Source organism: Bicyclus anynana, chromosome 8 (assembly GCF_947172395.1).
Source record: "Bicyclus anynana chromosome 8, ilBicAnyn1.1, whole genome shotgun sequence".
Classification (NCBI taxonomy): domain Eukaryota; kingdom Metazoa; phylum Arthropoda; class Insecta; order Lepidoptera; family Nymphalidae; genus Bicyclus; species Bicyclus anynana.
In genome coordinates, this window is record NC_069090.1 from 8,682,609 (window position 1) to 8,703,270 (window position 20,662).

General features: G+C 36.2%; 2 protein-coding genes across 4 annotated transcripts in view; both read left to right on the forward strand.

The window, feature by feature from the left end:
- The window catches only part of LOC112052652 (uncharacterized), a 167,084-nt gene that overhangs the window by 69,938 nt on the left and 76,484 nt on the right, over positions 1–20,662 (forward strand). The window lies entirely within an intron of this gene.
- LOC128198329 (uncharacterized) lies at positions 17,352–20,165 on the forward strand. The gene has a single exon (XM_052883142.1). It carries the CDS (start codon positions 17,466–17,468, stop codon positions 20,019–20,021), a length of 2,556 nt encoding a protein of 851 aa, XP_052739102.1. The 5' UTR covers positions 17,352–17,465; the 3' UTR covers positions 20,022–20,165.

Consider the following 20,662-nt stretch of genomic DNA (forward strand, 5'->3'; position numbering starts at 1 on the left):
GGACTTAACGGCGTTTAACTTATTTAAACGGTTGATTATGTTTAAACGAGTGTCGGTGAACTCGAACCTAAAACGACAATGTACATTTTAAGACCTTAAAAAAATGTGTCAACTAGCCTATCAAGTTCTCGTACTTATACTATACTATCAGACCCCACGTGGTTTCATCTACGTTATTCCCGTGGGAACGCGGGGATGAAATGTAGATTTTGTTACTTGCTGATAATATAGATTTCCATTATTATTAGTATTTTTTAAACAGTAATTTCAGCTCTAATTCAATGCAAACAAAGAAACAATCAAATCTTTCCGCTTTATCTGAAGTAAAGTTTGTAGTATAGTAAGCTCTGGTTTTACTGAACCGATTTGGAAAATTCTTTCATCACAGCCACGTTATTTGTGAGGTCCTTTGACTATCTATCCCCGTATTCTCACAGGAACGGGAGCTACGCGGGTGAAACCGCGGGGCATCGGCTTATTATTTATATCGGAATCGAGAACATTACATCAGGGATTAGAATGACAATAATGAAAGCCTTAATTATGATGTACTCAACAACAACAAACCCTTTTAAGTTGAATTTACTTAAAAACAACAATGTTTGTTTTTTTTCTGGTTCGTTTGAATTTTGAGCGTCCTAATGGGCAGGCAATACGGACCGTCGGGTTTATGGTTACTGTAATATAGCCAACCTGCGGTAGTCAGATGTACCCAACTTTAGGAAGACTGAAAGTTGAAGAAGCTGAAGACCATTCTGCACTGGCTACTGCACTTACCTACCTAGTAAGTACGGTAGATAGCCAACTATGGAGTTTCAAGACTCCAACCCCTGCCAAGTAACGCGTAGAAAAATATATAGGAATGATATTTGCTATCGACAGGTCACGTGATCAAGATCTATATCTATACATTTTTCTACGCGTTTCGAAGCGTTTGCGATCGTAGAAAGAGAATCGACGTGCCACTCAGATTCTAAACTGTCTAAGTATAAAACTAAACTTATTCATATTGTGTACAGAATATTATGAGTAACCGTAACGCCAGTCTCCAGATCGTTAGGCTCGTGGCAATCCTTTGCTAGAGATATTGTAAAAAAATTACGATGTTTTTCGAAGGATTGATGTGAAGAATTGCTGGCGACTGGGGTCATGATTTGTCAAATAACATAAATAATGCCGAGGATAATATTAAGAAATACGTCATATACTTGTATGATTAAGAGGAGCCTTAATACATGTTATCTTCCAAAGCCACCACAGTTAAAATTCCATAATTGGCTACAGTACTTACCTTAGGTAGGAGCATACGCTAACAAACTCAGTCTTTCTAAAATGAGGTATGTTTAGCTATCACAGGCTTTCGGTCCTTTACCGTATGGCTTTTATGTGACTACCCACATTATTCCAACGCAACGGTTATAGTAGGTATAGGTAGAAACCTTTATACTAGAGTAGAGCTGGTTTGAGTAATGCTGTGTTTCGGTCTAACGGGTGTGCTATGAGAGGGCTACGAATTTCTGCGAACGGTTTGCTTTTTTTTTACTCTCCAGAAGTAGTCCTTGACTACAATCTCACCTGATGGTAAGTGATGATGCAATATAAGATGGAAGCAGGCAAATTTTTTAGAGGAACGCTGAATCGCTTGACGGCACGTTTTTGCTGATAGGGTAATTAGCTACGATCGAAGCCTCCCACCAGCTAGACCTCGATCACTTTAAAAAACCTCAATCGGCCTAGCTGGAATCGAATCCAGGACATCCGTCTTGTAAATCCACCGCGAACACCACTGCGCCTCGGAGGCCGTCAAATACACACCCATACCAACACCAACCCTATGGCCTACATCAATATCAATCATCATCATGCCTCTTATGGTCTGCAATTTAAAACTAAATGAACCTGAAGGTATAGAATACAAGTACAAATCTCAAACTATACCTTTGTAATTAAATTTAAAAAAAAAACTATTTATAAAAACTACTTACAGAACCCTCGGTGTGTAAGTCCGGCTCACACTTGTCTGGTTTTTTAATTGATGCTCTGATCCTATTGATCATAACGTGATGTTGCCAACGGCAGCAGTAAAACATTCGTGACCAAAAGATCAGACCATTCGTGACCAAATCAGTCTTATTGTCAGGTGATATTAGACTAACAAATAATCATATAAATCACTACCTAAAAACTATATAGAGGCAATAGTTCAAACTATGCTAATTTAACGAAAGTTTAATTGAACGCCGAATAGTTTTCGTGTCGTAGTAAAATTTTCACAAAAAACAAGAAGTTTTCGCCGGAATCTCTAATTGCTATTGACATTGCTTTTTTACTAGTCTTACATAAAAACGAAAAGTACGAGTATGTGTATAACGGGGAACAGACTAAATTCCACTTCTGATAACGGAGAAGCCATAGCCTCAGAGCAGGTTCTAAGCTTTCCGTGTCAAGGATGGCAGATACACAAAGTAACACTATCTATCATTACCGGAACGATCGCTTAACTTACTTATACAGTTCTACCCTTTATCTACAATATTGATTAAGTACAGCGCTGATACTATCAGATGTAAACCAGGATTACGGACTGGCAACCGCTAGTAGCAGGGTTAAAGACGTCTTTTAAAGCTAGCCAATACTCCTCTTCCCCGCTCGTGTTGCCTCCCAGCCAAGTCACAAACAAACAATGGCCGTGCTATACGGATAACTCATCCACTAGCTTCACTCTATCACTATCACTATTTAACTATTACTGTTTAACTATCACTATTTAACAAATGGAAAACGACTATCCATTCCGAGATCGCGATTACAAGTGAACTGTTAAACTTGCAAACTAAAGTGTGGGGGCAGGGTGCCCCCACCCTGTCAAGTGTATTTATTGGCTATGCGCCATTTTGACGTGATGCTATTGGACGAGAGTCACGTGATCGTTTCCTATTTGTCGAGCGCCGCCAAGTGCGGCATAGTGGAAACCTTTTACAGTCTTATTTATTTAAACAGTAAATAATTAAAACCCAATTACATGAAAACCTTATTCTAATATTATCACAATAATTAACGTAGATTTTGCTAACCGATCAAATAACTCACTCGCCGACATGTATAAAAAAACCGTAAAAGGTCATTGATATTTTTAAATATTCATCTATTTATACTTTATTAGTACAGTACACCAGTCACCACAAAATAAGAAGAAAAAAAAACAAAGAACAAGACAGTAAAAGCATAGTGTAGAAGGCGGTCGCTACATAGCGACTTACATATTTTGTAGGTTCGATCTAGATTTGTAACGTTTAGTTTTTCAGTTTAGTTATGTTTACACGTAAAAATATAACAAACAAACAAACTTTTGTATTTATAATATAAGTATGGAAGTTAGTATTGAAGATTATATCACCAATGTTTTGTAGGTATAAGCAAAAGCTTTAGAAGCAATTTCTTTCGTAGACATGTTTACGTTGGCTCCATTCGGCACTAATTGAGTTTGGGGCCAATGTTTAGACGCTTTTAGACAATTACTGGAGAGTAAATGACTATTGGATGCGTATTCTATATAAATGCTGTTTTATTTATACCGAGTTTTGGGTACTGGGAAACTAATGGCGGGATAAAGACCAATGGACGATACACAATTTAATAGCTTGAAAGTTAAATAAATGGTCATTGAAAACCAGTGATATAATACACTAGTATTTCACCCGCGTGGTTCCCGTTCCCATAAGAATACCGGTATAAAATAGCCTTCCTATAGCCAGCCTATAGCCTTCCTCGATAAATGGGCTATCTAACTCTAAAAGAATTTTTCAAATCGGACCAGTAGTTCCTGAGATTAGCACGTTTAAACAAACAAACTCTTCAGCTTTACAATAATAGAAGATTATTATTTATATTTGAGCAGCGAAAGAATTGAAATTTATGTGTGTGTGAAGTCTGCCAATCAGCATTCCTCTGAGAGGAGACTCGTGCTCAACAGTGAGCCGAATATGGATTGTTAATGATGACTAGTCACTAATAGGTATAGCCAATGATATTTTATACCAGAGATGGGGCACTAGGGCATCAAAACTGAGACGGACAAATGTGGAAAATTGACTCCATTTCATTTAGTCGCTTATTAAACAACGAACATTATTAAAACACAGAAATTGTTGGTATTCAATTATCATTGGGTAAAAGTAGGAGTAATTAGTATATTAGGAACATTCATGATTTAGGCCAGTCGCTGCAAACAGCACTTACGTCCGATTTGTTTGGCTTCAGAATACAAATTATTATTTAGTGTTTATGCATCGTTTGTTTTAATCCTATTACTTGGTGTTAAAAGTTTAAAACTATTAATTACGACTGGCTAAGCTAATACTTAATCTTTATTTAACTTCAGAGGCGACGTAGTTTTATTTTATTACTTAACTAGTAGATGCCGCGCGGTTTCACCCGCGTGGTTCCCGTTCCCGTAGCAATACAGGGATAAAATAAATGGGCTATCTAACACTGAAAGAATTTTTCAAATCGGACCAGTAGTTCCTGAGATTAGCGCGTTCAATCAAACAAACTCTTCAGCTTTATAATATTAGTATAGAAAGCGCACGCCCGCCACTTCGTCCATCCTTAGACCTCTTTAATCCAGCCCTTACAAGTAGCTGTAAAAATGGAGTAACTTCTCCCGTTTTCCCGACATTTCCCTTCACTGCTCTGCTTCTATTGATTGTAGCGTGATGAAAAGTATACCTTAACCTGCCCAGGAGTATGAAGAATAATTGTACCATGTTTCGTTAAAATCAGTCAAGTAGTTTTTGTTTCTATAACGAACATACAAACAGACAGACAAAAATTTTACTGATTGCATTTTTGGCATCAGTATCGATCACTAATTACCCTCTGATAGTTATTTTGGAAATATATTTTATGTACAGAATTTCCCTCTCTACAGATTTATTTATAAGTATAGATTTAGACATTCTATGCATTAGTTAGCAACCAAAAATATAACACAGTGTTTTGATATAAAAGATGCTCAGTACACGTACAGTACAGTACACGTTCACTCTCATAAATGATAATACTCGTGCAAAATACTTACTTCACCTTGCTGGATATAGTACTGGACATACTTATAGACAATTAAATATTAGTATTTATAATGAAGCTGTGATAGTTAGTGATTCAGAGGGCGTAGGTTCGAATCTGGTCTGGGGCATGCACCTCCAACTTTTCATTTGAGTGTATTTCAAGAAATTTAATATCACATAGGTAATTCAAACGGTGAAGGAAAATCATCATGAGGAAACCTACATGAATGAATATTTTTTTAATTCTCTATGTGTTTGAAGTCTATGTGTTGTTATACTAATTCCAGATAAGTTAGCATTGCTAATTGATATTCTAGCGTACTCGAAACGTAGACAACTATCCTATATTGATGGTATTGATGATATTAGTCGTTGGATGTCTTGAAACCATAAAAAGTCTGTATTGGATTACAGTCGTCATAACTGAGTATTGAACATAGTGAGGGAGAATTATATGATGTTTACAGAAATACTTCGAGAGTTTTACCTGCCTCAAATATCGGCGTTATTAACCCATTTTCGGCTCACTGCTGAGCTCGAGTCTCCTCTCCGAATGGGAGGGGTTAAGCCAATAGTCCACCACGCTGGCCCAATGCGGATTGGCAGACTTCACACACACAGAGAATTAAGATAATTCTCTGGTATGCCGGTTTCCTCACGATGTTTTCCATCACCGATTGAGACACGTGATATTTAATTTCTTAAAATGCACGTGCCCCGGACCGGGTTCGAACCCACACCCTCCGGAATCGGAGGCAGAGGTCATATCCACTGGGTTATTACGGCTTATAGTGTTTATGAATAATATATTATATATTATATGTATGTTTATCAGTTGTCTTGATATTCATAACACAAGCTACGCTTGCGAGAAAGTAAAATAATTGTTTCCAAGCGTCTCTACAAATTACAATACCTACAAAGATATTTTGCTTCGTCGCGTCTTGTCGCTTCTTACGTCTGGCTGGCTTTAAAATACGCGTACAACCTTAATTTATTATTTTGCATTAAGAATCTAATATTATTATTTGCTCTGTAAATTTTATACGCTTCCACGGATATTCAAAGGTGCTTCAAGTAGTATAAACCTTTGTTCGCAGAATTTATATTTTACTTGTATAATTATTATCTACACTAGATGCCACTACATGGCGGCCTCTTTATAGATGGGATAATGAAGCCTCAATAACTCAACGGTAAGAGCGGTCGGACTCATCACCGAGGGGTGGTGGTTCGATCCCCGCCCCGTTGGTATATTGTCGTACCCACTCCTTGCACAGTCTTTACCGACTAGTTGAGGGGAATGGGAATAATGGTCATATTATGAAAGATATGGCAAATATTCATTTTAAAAAATAATAATAATAATAAATTAGTTCATAAACCATGCCAACCATGCTATAAAAGCAGAATACCCCATCATAAATTGTTTTGCTATACGAGTATCTCAAGGGGTTTAGGCAGCGTATTCTATATAAACACCCAGACGGCTTAACATTGGCTTAACATAAGATTGGAGAAAACCTTATGAAATGTTAATTAGTTTCAAGATTATCGCAAACAGGCAGACAGACACGGTGGATATTAAGTATGTGTAAATGTAGTACGATCATAGAATATGGTCACAGTGTTAGCTCAAATAGATCTTCAAGACTCCTCATTAAAAATCAAACAAAGGGAACGGAGTTGTCTCTAACAATACTGAAAAGTTTGCACTTTGTCCGCAAGTTGAATTGTCCAATTTCAGCGTAACTCATACTCATAGATTACTTGATCGTAGATAGTAGAGTATAGCATACAATATGTAAGTATTAACAAAATAAAATAGGAGTATTCATTTTGGATTAAAGTTTGAAAGCTAAAATATAATTGTTTTATGAATTTTCTGGTCTCTTTTATTCTTGTTAAACAAATTTTGGAGCCTATTTGACTATTATTAGACATTTTAATGAAAATATAAAATACTTAAGGATGTAAGTAAGAGGTAAGGGGACAAGGCTTAAATTTAAGAGATAATTATAAAAAAAAAAACTTCAGATTGGAGCCACATGCGTCCAGCGTCTCTGTGCAAACCGCTTAATGTCATCAGACCTGTAGCAAGGTGCGGGTGACAGTTCATTTTACTCTTGAAAGTTTGCCGCGATTCACGATAATAGTACGCATTATGAACGTCATACGGCAACTGTCACACGCACCAAGCTACAGCGCATGAACCATAGAGAGGGTTCAACTGATACTACATTACTTTTCCGGTGCGGCGTTGCCATTGCAGCAGATTAGGACCCCAACGTCCATCGGCTCTGTGAGCAAGTTGCCCCATTTATGCCCCTTTAGCCAATTCTCGCATACGAAGTCACAAGTCAATAGTATATTTTTGTAGGTATATATTGACATACTTCCGAAGGTTCCGTAGACCAAAGCCGCAAAACGCAAAAGATTGATAGACAAAATTGTATCCGCTGAAGTGCTCGGTCACATGGACATAATAAATCACTGGCGTGTCGCACTTTGATTTATTATCGCAGTTAGACAAAACTAGGCTGTTAATCATTTGCCATAAACCATAAAACAGATAAAAGGAATAAATTTAATTAATTTACTTACACTTCTATATTGGTTTTGGTCTGGTCTGGTGGTAGGCATCGGCCCTGACTATAGCTCGGCAAGTTCGTTGATGACAGTGATATGCGGGCGACGGGGGGAAAGACTGCGCGGGTGTGAAACCGTGCGTGCAGGGAATTGAAGTGCATCAATCGTGGGTTATTCATTCATCGCTATACGCCCCCCAGCGCGCGCGGAGCATTGGAAGTGTTACGAACGAATTTGCCAAGCTATAGTTATAACCCTACGTTTAGACGTACTTATGGGCGGAATAAACCTTTACTTCTTTACAAATAAGCTTGCTTTCATCTTAGACTGCATCGTCACAAAAACATCAGGTGAGATCTAGTCAAGGTCTATTTTCATTGAAAAAAAATTCTTATAACGTGACTTTTTTTTCACGTAGATATCTCATACAAATGAACCTAGGTAGCAAGTAACGACGTTTACTTGCTGATTCCATCGAGAAAAATGAAACTTTGTGTTGGGATATTTGCGTGATCTTAATTTCGATCATGTTTAAATACATCGCCAAAAATATATTATAAATAAAAAATTATACATTTATAAATGAATATATGAAGACTTATTACTAATTTGCAGCATAAAAATAAATAACAAAATCGTCGTGTCGTTTCAAATAAATCGAGAAATGGAAAAATGAATCGCAATCTCGGTAATATAAAAACGATTTTGTGTTACGTGTACCATTGCGAATAATGAAGAGACTTAGAAAATGGAAGATTTCTGAAAATGTCTCTTGAATAACAGATAAGGTATGGAAATATTCTGATGAGATTTTTGGCTCAGGTGGCAATGTGATATATTACGTAAACGCCTACTTGTTATTTGTAAAGTTAAACGCTTTCCTATAGCCTAAGGTGTTCTGAGTTCGCTTAAGAATTTTACTTTAAGTGTAAATTGTTGTTGGTATATGTTTTGATACAAAATCTATTTTTAAATTACTTTCTGCCATCTGCTTCACCTGAAATTTAAAACTTTTAAGTAAGGTCCCTCCGATTCCGGGGGGTGTGGGTTCGAATCCGGTCCACCGCATGCTTTTTGTGTTGTGTGCATTTTAATAAATTAAATATCACATATCGTAAACGTAAACGGTGAAGAAAAAACATCGCAAGGATGCAGGTTTCCTTGCGATGTTTTTTCTTCACCGTTTTGCCAGAGAATTTTCTTAATTCTCTGCGTGTGTAAAGTCTGCCAATCTGCATTGGACCAGCGTGGTGGACTATTGGCTATTTGGCTCTATCTGGTAAATGTTATTAAAAAATACAGGAAAAAAGTATCAAAATACTTAGATCTTGCTCACGAGATTATCGCCATGTGGAATGTTGAGTCAGCTATTATTGTTCGGATAGTTGTTTCAATCAATGGTCTTACAGCGAAAACCTTCGATCAACACAGCTTTCGCTGAACTACATTATTCAGGACAGAAAACAGATACAACCATATTCGTATGATGTTCGTAAAATATTTTAAAATATCATAAAAATATCCCAGCTACAAGTGCTACCCAATTTAGTTCAAAACACTCCAATAACGAAATATTCATCCCTCGGTCGTGAGATAAGCACTCTCAGTTATGATTTGTAGCCTCAAAAGTACGCACCGCTACAGTCCGCTACAAATATCATATTCGTGCTTCTACGAGGCCTTTTAAAAAGCTCAATATTTTAGTGCATCAAGAATCTATGGCCTCTCAATTAACGTGAGTTATAATGTGGGGAACATTTTTAAAGGATATAGTAGGAGACTCAGAGACAAGAGAAATATAGAAGACTTTAAGGTGTTAGCATAGGGGTATCATATTCGTGCTTCTACGAAGCCTCCTAAAAAGCTCAATATTTTAGTGCATCAAGAATCTATGGCCTCTCAATTAACGTGGGTTATAATATGGGGGACATTTTGAAGGATAGGAAGAGACTCAGAGACAAGAGAAATATAGAAGACTTTAAGGTGTTAGTATAGGGGTATCATATTCGTGCTTCTACGAGGTCTTTTAAAAAGCTCAATATTTTAGTGCATCAAGAATCTATGGCCTCTCAATTAACGTGGGTTATAATATGGGGGACATTTTTAAGGATAGGAAGAGACTCAGAGACAAGAGAAATATAGAAGACTTTAAGGTGTTGGTATAGGGGTATCATATTCGTGCTTCTACGAGGTCTTTTAAAAAGCTCAATATTTTAGTGCATCAAGAATCTATGGCCTCTCAATTAACGTGGGGTATAATGTGGGGGTATAATGTACATGTATCCTGCCATGTCTAACGTACGCATGCCAAACATGGGCGTTAACTGAACATCAACAAAATAAAATTAATGTATGTCAGAACAGTTTAGAGAGAAGTATATTGTGTCTAAGGCGAAGAGACAGAATCCAGTTAAAAAGAATAAAAGAAAAAACTAAGTTCAAAAATGTTTACAATGTATGTAGAAAATTAAAATGGCAGTGGACGGGACATATGTTGAGAGAAAAGAAAGAGAAATGGACAAAAATAATAACGGAATGGTACCCTAGAGATAGTAAACGAAATAGAGGAAGACAGATGAAGAGATGGGAAGATGATTTTAAGAAAATAGGAGGACCAGAATGGATGCGATTAGCAAAAGACAGAAATACGTGAAAAATATTAGAGGAGGCCTTTGTCTGTACAAGACAAGCTGTTTGAAAGGGAGATCAATCGGATAGAAAATTACTATTTTAGCTAATTGTTAACCCTACATTTTATTAACTATGTTAGCAAGTAACTACTTGTATGTAATGATAAAAAACAGCAATAAAGGCTTATTTTATTTTATTTATTTATTTTTTATAATGTGGGGGACATTTTTAAAGGATAGTAGGAGACTCAGAGACAAGAGAAATATAGAAAACTTTAAGGTGTTAGCATAGAGGACATACTCGTGGATATGATAAAAACATACTTACATACATGTGCGTTTAATCATTAAAATCGGTAAGGATTAAAAATTTAACTCTACATTATCAGCAGCACTGATAACTAAATCGGCAATACTATTGAATAGCGCTACATTACATTGATATAAATAATTTTAATTGTTGATTCTACTGAATTTTTTTAGAGGAAAACTGCAAAAATAAATATTGTCAACAAAAATTACCTGTGAAATGAACCAACGTGAATAACGCTTAGTAGGCTGTTACTATATCAGAAAATAAATCTGAGCACTATGCCGTTATTTCTGAGCGGTACAGTGGTGAGTACGCGAGTGAATGGAATTTCTCAGGTACAAATGATGAATTGCGACTAATTATTAATATACGGTTTTGCTATAGTGTTAAAGATGATTAATAATAAATGTCAAAAATCCTAGTGCCGTACTAAAATGGTACAGAAGCAAAATAGGTCATTTATTACTGTACGGCATTTGTGCAATTCCTTTTGTACACATATACAGATACTTTACCCGTAAACGCAGGAGTCGAAATATATGGGTTGCAAGCCTTGCTCTTCACTCGCGTACTCACCTGTACCGCTCAGAAATGACGGCATAGTGCTCAGAGTTATTTTCTGACATATTAACAGCCTTCTAAGCGTTATTCATGTTGGTTCACTTCATATGTAATTTTTGTTTTAGGGCTTGTAGTCTAATACTAAAAAGTGTTATGTTTTTCATCCAACAGATTGCTTGCAGTTTGCATTTAAAGTTGATATTATATTAAGACACAATACAAACTATTTTCAGTGACCTTTCTTTATCTGATTGCATTAGTAAGTTCGCGGATCTGAAGCTGGCAAAACTGGGTCGGATTTAAAACGGGACTGTGGGCCTCCCTATCGATTATATTTAGCGTCTGCTGCAGGCATTTCAACGTTCCCTGTTCCATCAACCCTCGAAATAGCACATATAATTTATATAATTTATATAATTTATATAATTATTATATAATATATTAACACTTTTAGATAGTGATAGTTGCATCCTTCCCTGGTCCTTCTAACCTCGAAATAGCATAATAACATTAATATAACGCTTTATATAACGCTTTATATGTTTATAAAATACATTGAGTTATTACATTTCCCTGATATTTAGCCTGCAAATAGCATTACTAGTCCTCTATATTATGAATGGTAGCTCTATTAATATAACACTTCATATGTTTATAAAGACACTGAGTGATGTATATCGGTCCTGATCTTTAGCCTTAAACTAACATTACATCGTCGTTAAGTTCTCTATATTATCAATACGAGTAGATAATATCTTTGGACTAAACAACTCGTAAAATAAGGTAATATTCAGATATCCTCATACAGATGGCATCTACGTGAGTGAAACCAGACAGCTGCTGGCCTATTCACTATTTTGGTTTTTATTATCAACCATTTAAAATTAACATCAAATCAATTGACAATGTTTACAACGTCATCTACCTACTATAAGATATTCACCATAACATTAATTATTACATAGTAGGTACCACAATTGTTACATAGAATCTCAAATAAGTATAATAATATGTCAACCAGCATACGTCAAAGATAGTGAATTAGCATGCTGGTCTAGACAAATATACACTGTTTTATCTCAAAAAACAAAAAAAGAAACGTAACAAAAAATAAACAGGTCGCTTGTCAACGTCTCCCTATAAAACGCCTAGTGTAGTAAAAAAGTATCCATTAGTGTAATAAGAAACTTGCGAGTCATATAGGGAAAGCTTGTAACTACATATTAATTACTAAAGTAATTAATTTTAGATTAAGACGTATTCGTGTTTCAAATTTTGGAGCGGCTACTTGCATGAGATTTTACTTACACTGGCGTTACCATCGAGAAAAATTATTCGAACTATTTTGTTATTATTATAATTAAAAAAATATTCGAACGCTAACTAACGGCCAGTTTCTTCATCGCAAGTAACAGTCAAAGTAACGTCATAAATCAAAAGTGACGGTCTTATTCACTGAAAAATAAAGTCTTCTTTACTACTTACTACTTTTACTGTTACTCTAGCTTTACATGAAGAAACTGGCTGTAAATGGTTATAGAGTTCGTTAGGTTGTGAAGTAAGGTTAAGTGTGCATTTTGAAGCATCGTATGCAGCGGAAAGAAAGAAGGCCAAGTTACGGCCTCCGTAGCGCAGTGGTAAGGTATTTACATGGTCCTGGGTTCGATACCCAGCTGGGCCGATAGAGGTTTTCATAATTGGTCCAGGTCTGGCTGGGAAGCTTTGGTCGTGGCTAGTTACCACCCTACCGACAAAGTTGTACCGTCAACCGATTTAACGTTCCGGTACGATGTCGTGTAGAAACCGAAACGGGGGTGGATTTTCATCCTCCTCCTAACAGCTTAGCCCGCTTCCACCTCAAATTGCATCATCACTTATCATCAGGTGATACTTTAGTCAAGCGATTACTTGTAAAGAATAAAAAGAAAAATATATAAATAAAAAATATTTCTACAAGTTAGCCCTTGAATACAAAGCTCATCTGATGGTAAGTGATGATGCAATCGAGATGGAAGCGGGCTAACTTAATAACTTGTTATGAGTACGATGAAACTCTACACCCCTTTCGGTTTCTACATTACATCGTACCGGAACGCTAAATCGTCTTTACGCTAATACGTCTTTACCGGTAGGATGGTAACACTTCGATTGTTTTTATGTTCTAGAATAAGTAGGCACGTAATTGAAGGTTGGATGGTAGGTACTTCGCTATTGCTAACGACTACCTCCCGACCGCGCAAACTTATAAAACTTCGAAGCCTTCATTAATTCCGGCAAATATTATTTCAGTGTGCCTAATAAAGCACTAAACAGAAAGTTCCCACGCCGGTGTTTAAGTAAAAGTGGTATTTTTACGTTTCTGGAAAGCTCATTTCGTCTGTTTTTACCAATACACAATTTTGATGTGAAAACTCTATAGCCGCACGTAAAACTGATTTCTGGCATGGCGACGCGTCGCCATGCGTAATCATGTGTGCGATTCTCTCCCACTAGATCCGACGTCACGTAAGCCATCTCTCTCGCTACATTGAGCTCGGATACCTATAGTGAATACAGTCTTGTTTAACTTTTATAAAATAATGTCGATGTTTCACATCTACCGGCTCACATTTTTTTATTTACAAAACGATTTATTTAAGTTTAAGGTTACGCAAAGTTATAATAAACTATGCAAGTTTCGCTATTTAAAACAATCGTAAATTGGAGATGATTGAGGTTTAAAAAAAACCGTCGTGAGATTTTACAAAATTAAAAATTCAAAACGTAATTGAGAAACGATAAAATACTGCCATGAACTTAAAGTTTTGCATTTGCATTTAAATAAAAATAATAAATAGTTTAAAAAACTAAAAAACACTCTTTTAGCGAGCACTAAAAATTACAAAATAATTCAGACATTTAGTTTGACGACTCAAGAGTTTTCCCTTTGCCAAGTCATTATTAGATCGCAGGTAAACATAAACAATTTCAGTTCGTGACGAACGATAAATAATTATTACCTATGCGAAATGGTATTATGTAGGTGTTAATGCGCAACACCGAACACAATAACGTCAATGTCATCTGTCTATCAAGTGCAAGTCAATTCAACGTCAACCGTCAACTGTCATTCACTACTCTGTATCTGTAATTAATTTTCACTAACTGAAAAGAAATGTACGCTTCAAAATTAAAATCACTGAAGATAATCCTGAAATTTTATTGAAATTACACAAATTCAACCAACAAGAATAAAAAATCACATTCTCCTCAACATTTTTGGTCCTTCGAGCCGGATTCGTCGGCGTCACGATCAAGATCAAGAAAAGAAGATCGAGTCGGGCAAATCCTTTGTTCACAATTCACTAATTCCCTCCCTTTACCGTTCTCGTTTACCCTTTTTCCGTGTTAAATTCTTATTAAAATATACTGGACTTCGCTTCTTTATTGTAAGTACTTTTATAAACCTCCATAAAAATGATTAGTGACGAACAAAATGTGAATATTCCACGATCGCCACATAACGTCAAAATGGCGGAACTAATTAGAAAACGTGGCACGTACAAAGGGCGTCTTACTATTTTTGAAAAATTCATATCTAAATTCGACTTAACTAATACTCCATTATCACCAATTCAAATGTCAGAAATTAACTTGAGATTTAAATCCATCAGTAGTTTATATAATGTATTTAATGACTTACAAACACAAATCGAAGAAGCGTGCCGGGATGTAGATTTAACAAAACAATATGAAGAAAGAGAAGTGTTTGAAGAACAGTATTACAGAGCTTTAGCCTCCGCAGAGTGCTTAATCAAACTTAATGACGCTGCTTCTAGTTCTAAGTGCACCCCATGTGGGGAACACTCAAATAAGCCACTATCTATTAAGTTACCGGACATCAAATTACCGACGTTTGATGGGTCATATGACCATTGGCTAGAGTATAAAAACTCCTACATAACTATGATCCACTCACGCACAGATTTAGACCCCATACAAAAATTTCATTACCTGAAGTCCTCGCTCAATGCGGTAGCATTGCAGGTCATCAGCGCATTAGAGTTCACTGCAGAGAATTATGCACATGCGTGGGATTTACTTCAAAATAGGTATAATAATCATCGTTTGCTAATATATAACCATGTCAAAGCTTTGTTTTCCATTACATCCTTAAATAAAGAATCTGCCCCACTAATTAGGAAGTTAATTGATACTATTCTTAGAAATCTTAGGGCTCTGAGTACACTAGGTGAGCCTACTGAATCATGGGACACATTAATTATATACTTAGTTGTAAGTAAACTCGACCTATCCACTGAGCGCAAATGGGAACAACATAAAGGGTCTTATAATTTAAATTCACACCAAGAATCAAACCCAGTTAAGCTAGATCATTTAATACAATTTTTAAGGGATAGGGCAGATGTTTTGGATGTTTTAAAAACTAATTGCAGTAAGAGTGACTCTAGACACAATATCATTAATAACGCTAATAATAATCATCAATCAATTAGGAAAGTATCCTTCAATCAACATCAGTCGCACAGTCATGTTACTTCACAAGTTAACAAAAACAATTCACATTCCAAATACACTCAAGCTTGCCCTATGTGTGATGATTCACATCCAATTTATTCATGTACTAAGTTTCTAGATTTATCGATTAATGATAGAATTAAATTAGTGGATTCCAAGAAGTTATGCAGGAACTGTCTTCGCAGAAATCACACTAGTTCGGACTGCCTATTTGGTCCGTGTAAGAAGTGCTCATCCAAACATAATACACTTCTGCATAGTCATGTAGTTATTGAAAATGTAAACGCATCAACATCATATGTACACACAAATACATCTTTGCCAGTTGATATGAGCCCTTCATCTCACTCAACTGCCTTGAACTGTACCGAATATCCCTCTAAGTCACACACAAAGGAGATTACTTTAAATAATTATAATTCACACAACTTAGTTTTGCTATCTACTGCCTTGGTAGACGTAGTAGCTAGTGATAATAAATTACATACAGCACGGGTTTTGCTGGACACTGGCAGTCAAATATGCCTTATTAACCAATCATTTGCACACAAAATAAACGCACAACTTATACAGTCCTCTGTTCAAGTTATGGGAGTAGGTCATGCAGTCACTCAAAGCGCACATAAGTGTACTGTAAAGATACACTCAAGAGTAAACAATTTTCATACACACATACAATGTTTGGTTTTACCTCGCATCACAGCCAGTATGCCACCATGCCAGTTAGACATTAGTAAAATTTGTATTCCAAACAACATTAAACTTGCAGATCCTAATTTTCATCATCCTTCTGATATTGATATTTTAATAGGTGTTGATAAATTTTGGGAATTTCACAACAAGGGTTTCATAAAGCTATCAACAGGGCCATATTTACATGAAACCAAACTAGGTTGGGTCATATCTGGACCAATACACACAAGTACTAACTTGCGCATCAATAATCAAGTTAGTTGTAACCTAACTAGTAGTTTAGATAGTCAATTAAAAAGATTCTGGGAGTTGGAAGAAATTCCTTCCTCGGGGAGCAAAATGCTCACAGCAGATGAACTCACTTGTGAACAAATTTTCTTATCAACTCACCACCGAGAACCTGATGGTAGGTTTTCTGTTAGAATTCCTCTAAAAGAACCCGCTGATGTTTTAGGGGACAGCTATTCATTAGCCGAGAAGAGATTTTATTCATTGGAACGCAAGTTTAGAAATTCACCTGATCTTAAAGAAAAGTATTGTGAATTTATGCGCACATATGAACAATTGGGGCATATGACACAAATTGATACTTATAGTTATCCTTATTATATGTTACCACATCATGGTGTTATTAATGAAAATTCAAAAACAACAAAACTACGTACCGTGTTTGATGCAAGTGCTGTCACCAGTACAGGAAAATCCTTAAATAGTATATAACATATTGGGCCTACTTTACACAATGATAATTTTTCTATTCTTCTTCGTTTTCGTCAATACAAATATGTTGCATGCGCTGACATAGAGAAAATGTACCGACAAATTAATGTACAGACTGATCAACGCACTTTACAGTTAATTTTATGGCGAGAGAATCCTTCTGACTCTTTGAAAATATTTAGGCTCAATACGGTTACATATGGTACTGCATCGGCTCCTTATTTGAGTATTAGATGTTTAAAGGAACTTGGACAGGAATGTGAAAATAAGTACACTGTCCCAGGAGAGGATAACAATTATGTGTCTAAAATAATCAATGAAGATTTTTTTGTTGATGATCTAATCACTGGCCATGACAATCATGATACCCTCATGCAAATTTGTGATCACATCACATCAGTTTTAGCCTCAGGATGTTTTCCATTACATAAATGGTTATTTAATACTTGCTTAAACACACCTAATGAATCAAGACATTTATCTTTAGGAGATGATTGTTCAAATAAAACTCTCGGTTTGGGTTGGTTCACTCAAAGTGATGAATTATATTTCACTACCAAACTTAAGGTAAACACACACACTGTTACTAAACGTTCAATGTTATCTGTAATTGCTCAGATTTATGATCCACTTGGGTTGTTATCACCAACAATCATATGTGCCAAAATCTTATTGCAAAAATTATGGCTTTCCAAACTTGACTGGGATGACCCCGTTCCTCATGATGTGGTTCAGTCTTGGGAAAAGTTTATTAAATCATTTGACTGTTTAAAGGATATTCGCATTCCTCGACATGTTATAGGTTCACATAATCAATACATTGAACTTCACATTTTCAGTGATGCTTCACAAAGTGCTTATGGTGCTTGTAGTTATATACGTTCTTATTCAGACAATTCACCAGTGTTTATCAAATTGTTATGTTCAAAAAGTAAAACAGCTCCATTAAAAGCTATAAGTATTCCTCGATTAGAACTATGTGGATCTTTAGTGGGTGCCAAATTGTTTGCAAAAATAAGTAAATCATTGCGACTTAAATTTCATAAAGTATATTTTTGGACGGACTCCACCATAGTGCTTGGATGGCTTCGCATGTCACCACATCTTTTAAAATCATTTGTACAAAACCGAGTTACTGAGATTAATGATATTGCAAGTGAAGCTTGTTGGAGACACGTTAGCAGTGGGGACAACCCTGCTGATTTGTTATCTCGAGGCATGAGTTTTGATGCGCTTGATAAATGTCAATTATGGTGGAATGGTCCTGCTTTTTTACACAATCATCATTCAGAATGGCCACAAAGGCATTTTACAAAAGAAGTTCCTTCAGATTTACCAGAATTAAAATCTGCAAGTGTAACTGAGATGTCACTACATTTAAATTTATATAGTGGGTTATTTGATTTCAATCGGTTTTCATCATTTAATCGCTTAAAGCGCAGTGCAGCCTACGTACTACGATTTATTCAAAATTCTCGTACAAAACGCAATAATCGTTTGGTTGGTCCGCTCTCGGTTGAAGAGCTGAATACTTCCAGTACATTATTGACGCGAATATCACAAATACAATCTTTTCCTTTAGAGTACAACTGTTTAACGAAAAATTTAAAACTAAAATCTACTAAAAGTATTACCGGTTTATCTATTTTTCTAGATAAAGATGGGTTAATACGCATAGGTGGTAGACTTGCAAATTATGACAATTTTTCTTACAATAAAAAGCATCCTGTTTTACTCGATAGCAAACATTGTTTCACTCGTTTGTTATTTGCATTTGAACATAAAAGATTATTCCACGCAGGACCTCAATTACTTTTATATCACATTAGAGATGAATGGTGGCCTTTAAAAGGTAGAAATTTGGCTAGACAAACAGTTCATAGATGTGTTACTTGCACACGTTTCAAAGGTCAAACCTTGACACCCATTATGGGAAATCTACCCTCTGAACGTTTTCAATCAGGTTTTCCCTTCATGCGCTGCGGAGTGGATTATGGAGGCCCAATTTTGATACTTAATCGACGAGGTAGGGGTGCGCGATTGGAAAAGAGTTATATTTGCTTATTTGTTTGTTTTAGTACTCGTGCGGTGCATTTGGAATTAGTCACTAGTTTAACAACTGATGGATATTTACAGGCTCTGAAAAAATTTATATCTAGGCGTGGAAAACCATTAGAAATTCACTCAGATAATGCCAAAACGTTTATTGGTGCTATGAAAGAGTTTTCCGATTTCATAGACAATAATTCAGATGCAATAGTAGAGTATGCACATGATAATCATATCAAATTTAAATTTATTCCACCTTATGCGCCTCATTTTGGAGGTTTATGGGAGGCAGGCATCAAATCCTGTAAATTTCACTTAAAACGCGTGGTAGGCAATGCCCATTTAACTTATGAAGAATTTAGCACGGTTTTAGCCCAAATTGAGGCTATTCTAAATTCTCGTCCCATTTCCCCTTTGTCCTCTAATTCCTCAGACCTTTTACCTCTTACCCCCGCTCACTTCCTCATTGGCCGCCCGCTGACAGCACCAGCTTCTGAAGATCTAACTACTACACCATCACATCGGTTGACACGCTATCACAGAATTGAACAACTCAGACAACATTTCTGGCAACGTTGGTCTAAGGAGTATGTCTCTGAACTCCAAACTAGAACTAAATGGAAGAGTCCAAGTCGAGATATCACCGAAGACATGTTAGTCCTTATAAAAGAAGATAATTCTCCACCCTTAAAATGGCGTCTTGGAAGAGTCACTGAAGTCTCAAGAGGCAAAGATGGAGTAGCTCGAGTTGCCTATATTCGCACATCTGAAGGCATAATTCAAAGGGCTTGTTCGAAAATATGTCCCATCTTTCCAGAGGACGAGGACCCTGAAGAAGAAGACATTGGAAGAGTTCTTCCAAGGCCGGGGGCATGTTAATGCGCAACACCGAACACAATAACGTCAATGTCATCTGTCTATCAAGTGCAAGTCAATTCAACGTCAACCGTCAACTGTCATTCACTACTCTGTATCTGTAATTAATTTTCACTAACTGAAAAGAAATGTACGCTTCAAAATTAAAATCACTGAAGATAATCCTGAAATTTTATTGAAATTACACAAATTCAACCAACAAGAATAAAAAATCACATTCTCCTCAACAGTAGGTAATCATCTTTATTAAATACTTACTATAATTAATATGAAAGAAAGCATGGAGCGTTTATGTTATCTTTACTCTTTTTGGACAAAACGCTCCTTTCTTTCATAATAAATAATGGTATGAGTTTTTCATAATAAATGAAAATATATTGTGCAATTATCTAATATATAAAATTCTCGTGTCACAGTTTTCGTTGCCATACTCCACCGAAACGGCTTGACCGATTTTGATGAAATTTTTTGTGCATATTCAGTAGATCTGAGAATCGGCCAACATCTATTTTTAAACCTCTAAATCCTAGGGTAGGGTAGTGGTAGGGTAGGGGTATGCTATAGGGATAGGGTAGGGGTAGGGTAGCGGTAGGGTAGGGGTAGGGTAGGGTAGTGGTAGGGTAGGTTTATGATATGGGGATAGG

Excerpts from the sequence above, each read along its gene's own strand:
- LOC128198329 (XM_052883142.1), top strand. The coding sequence starts at position 17,466 with ATGCAAATTTGTGATCACATCACATCAGTTTTAGCCTCAGGATGTTTT.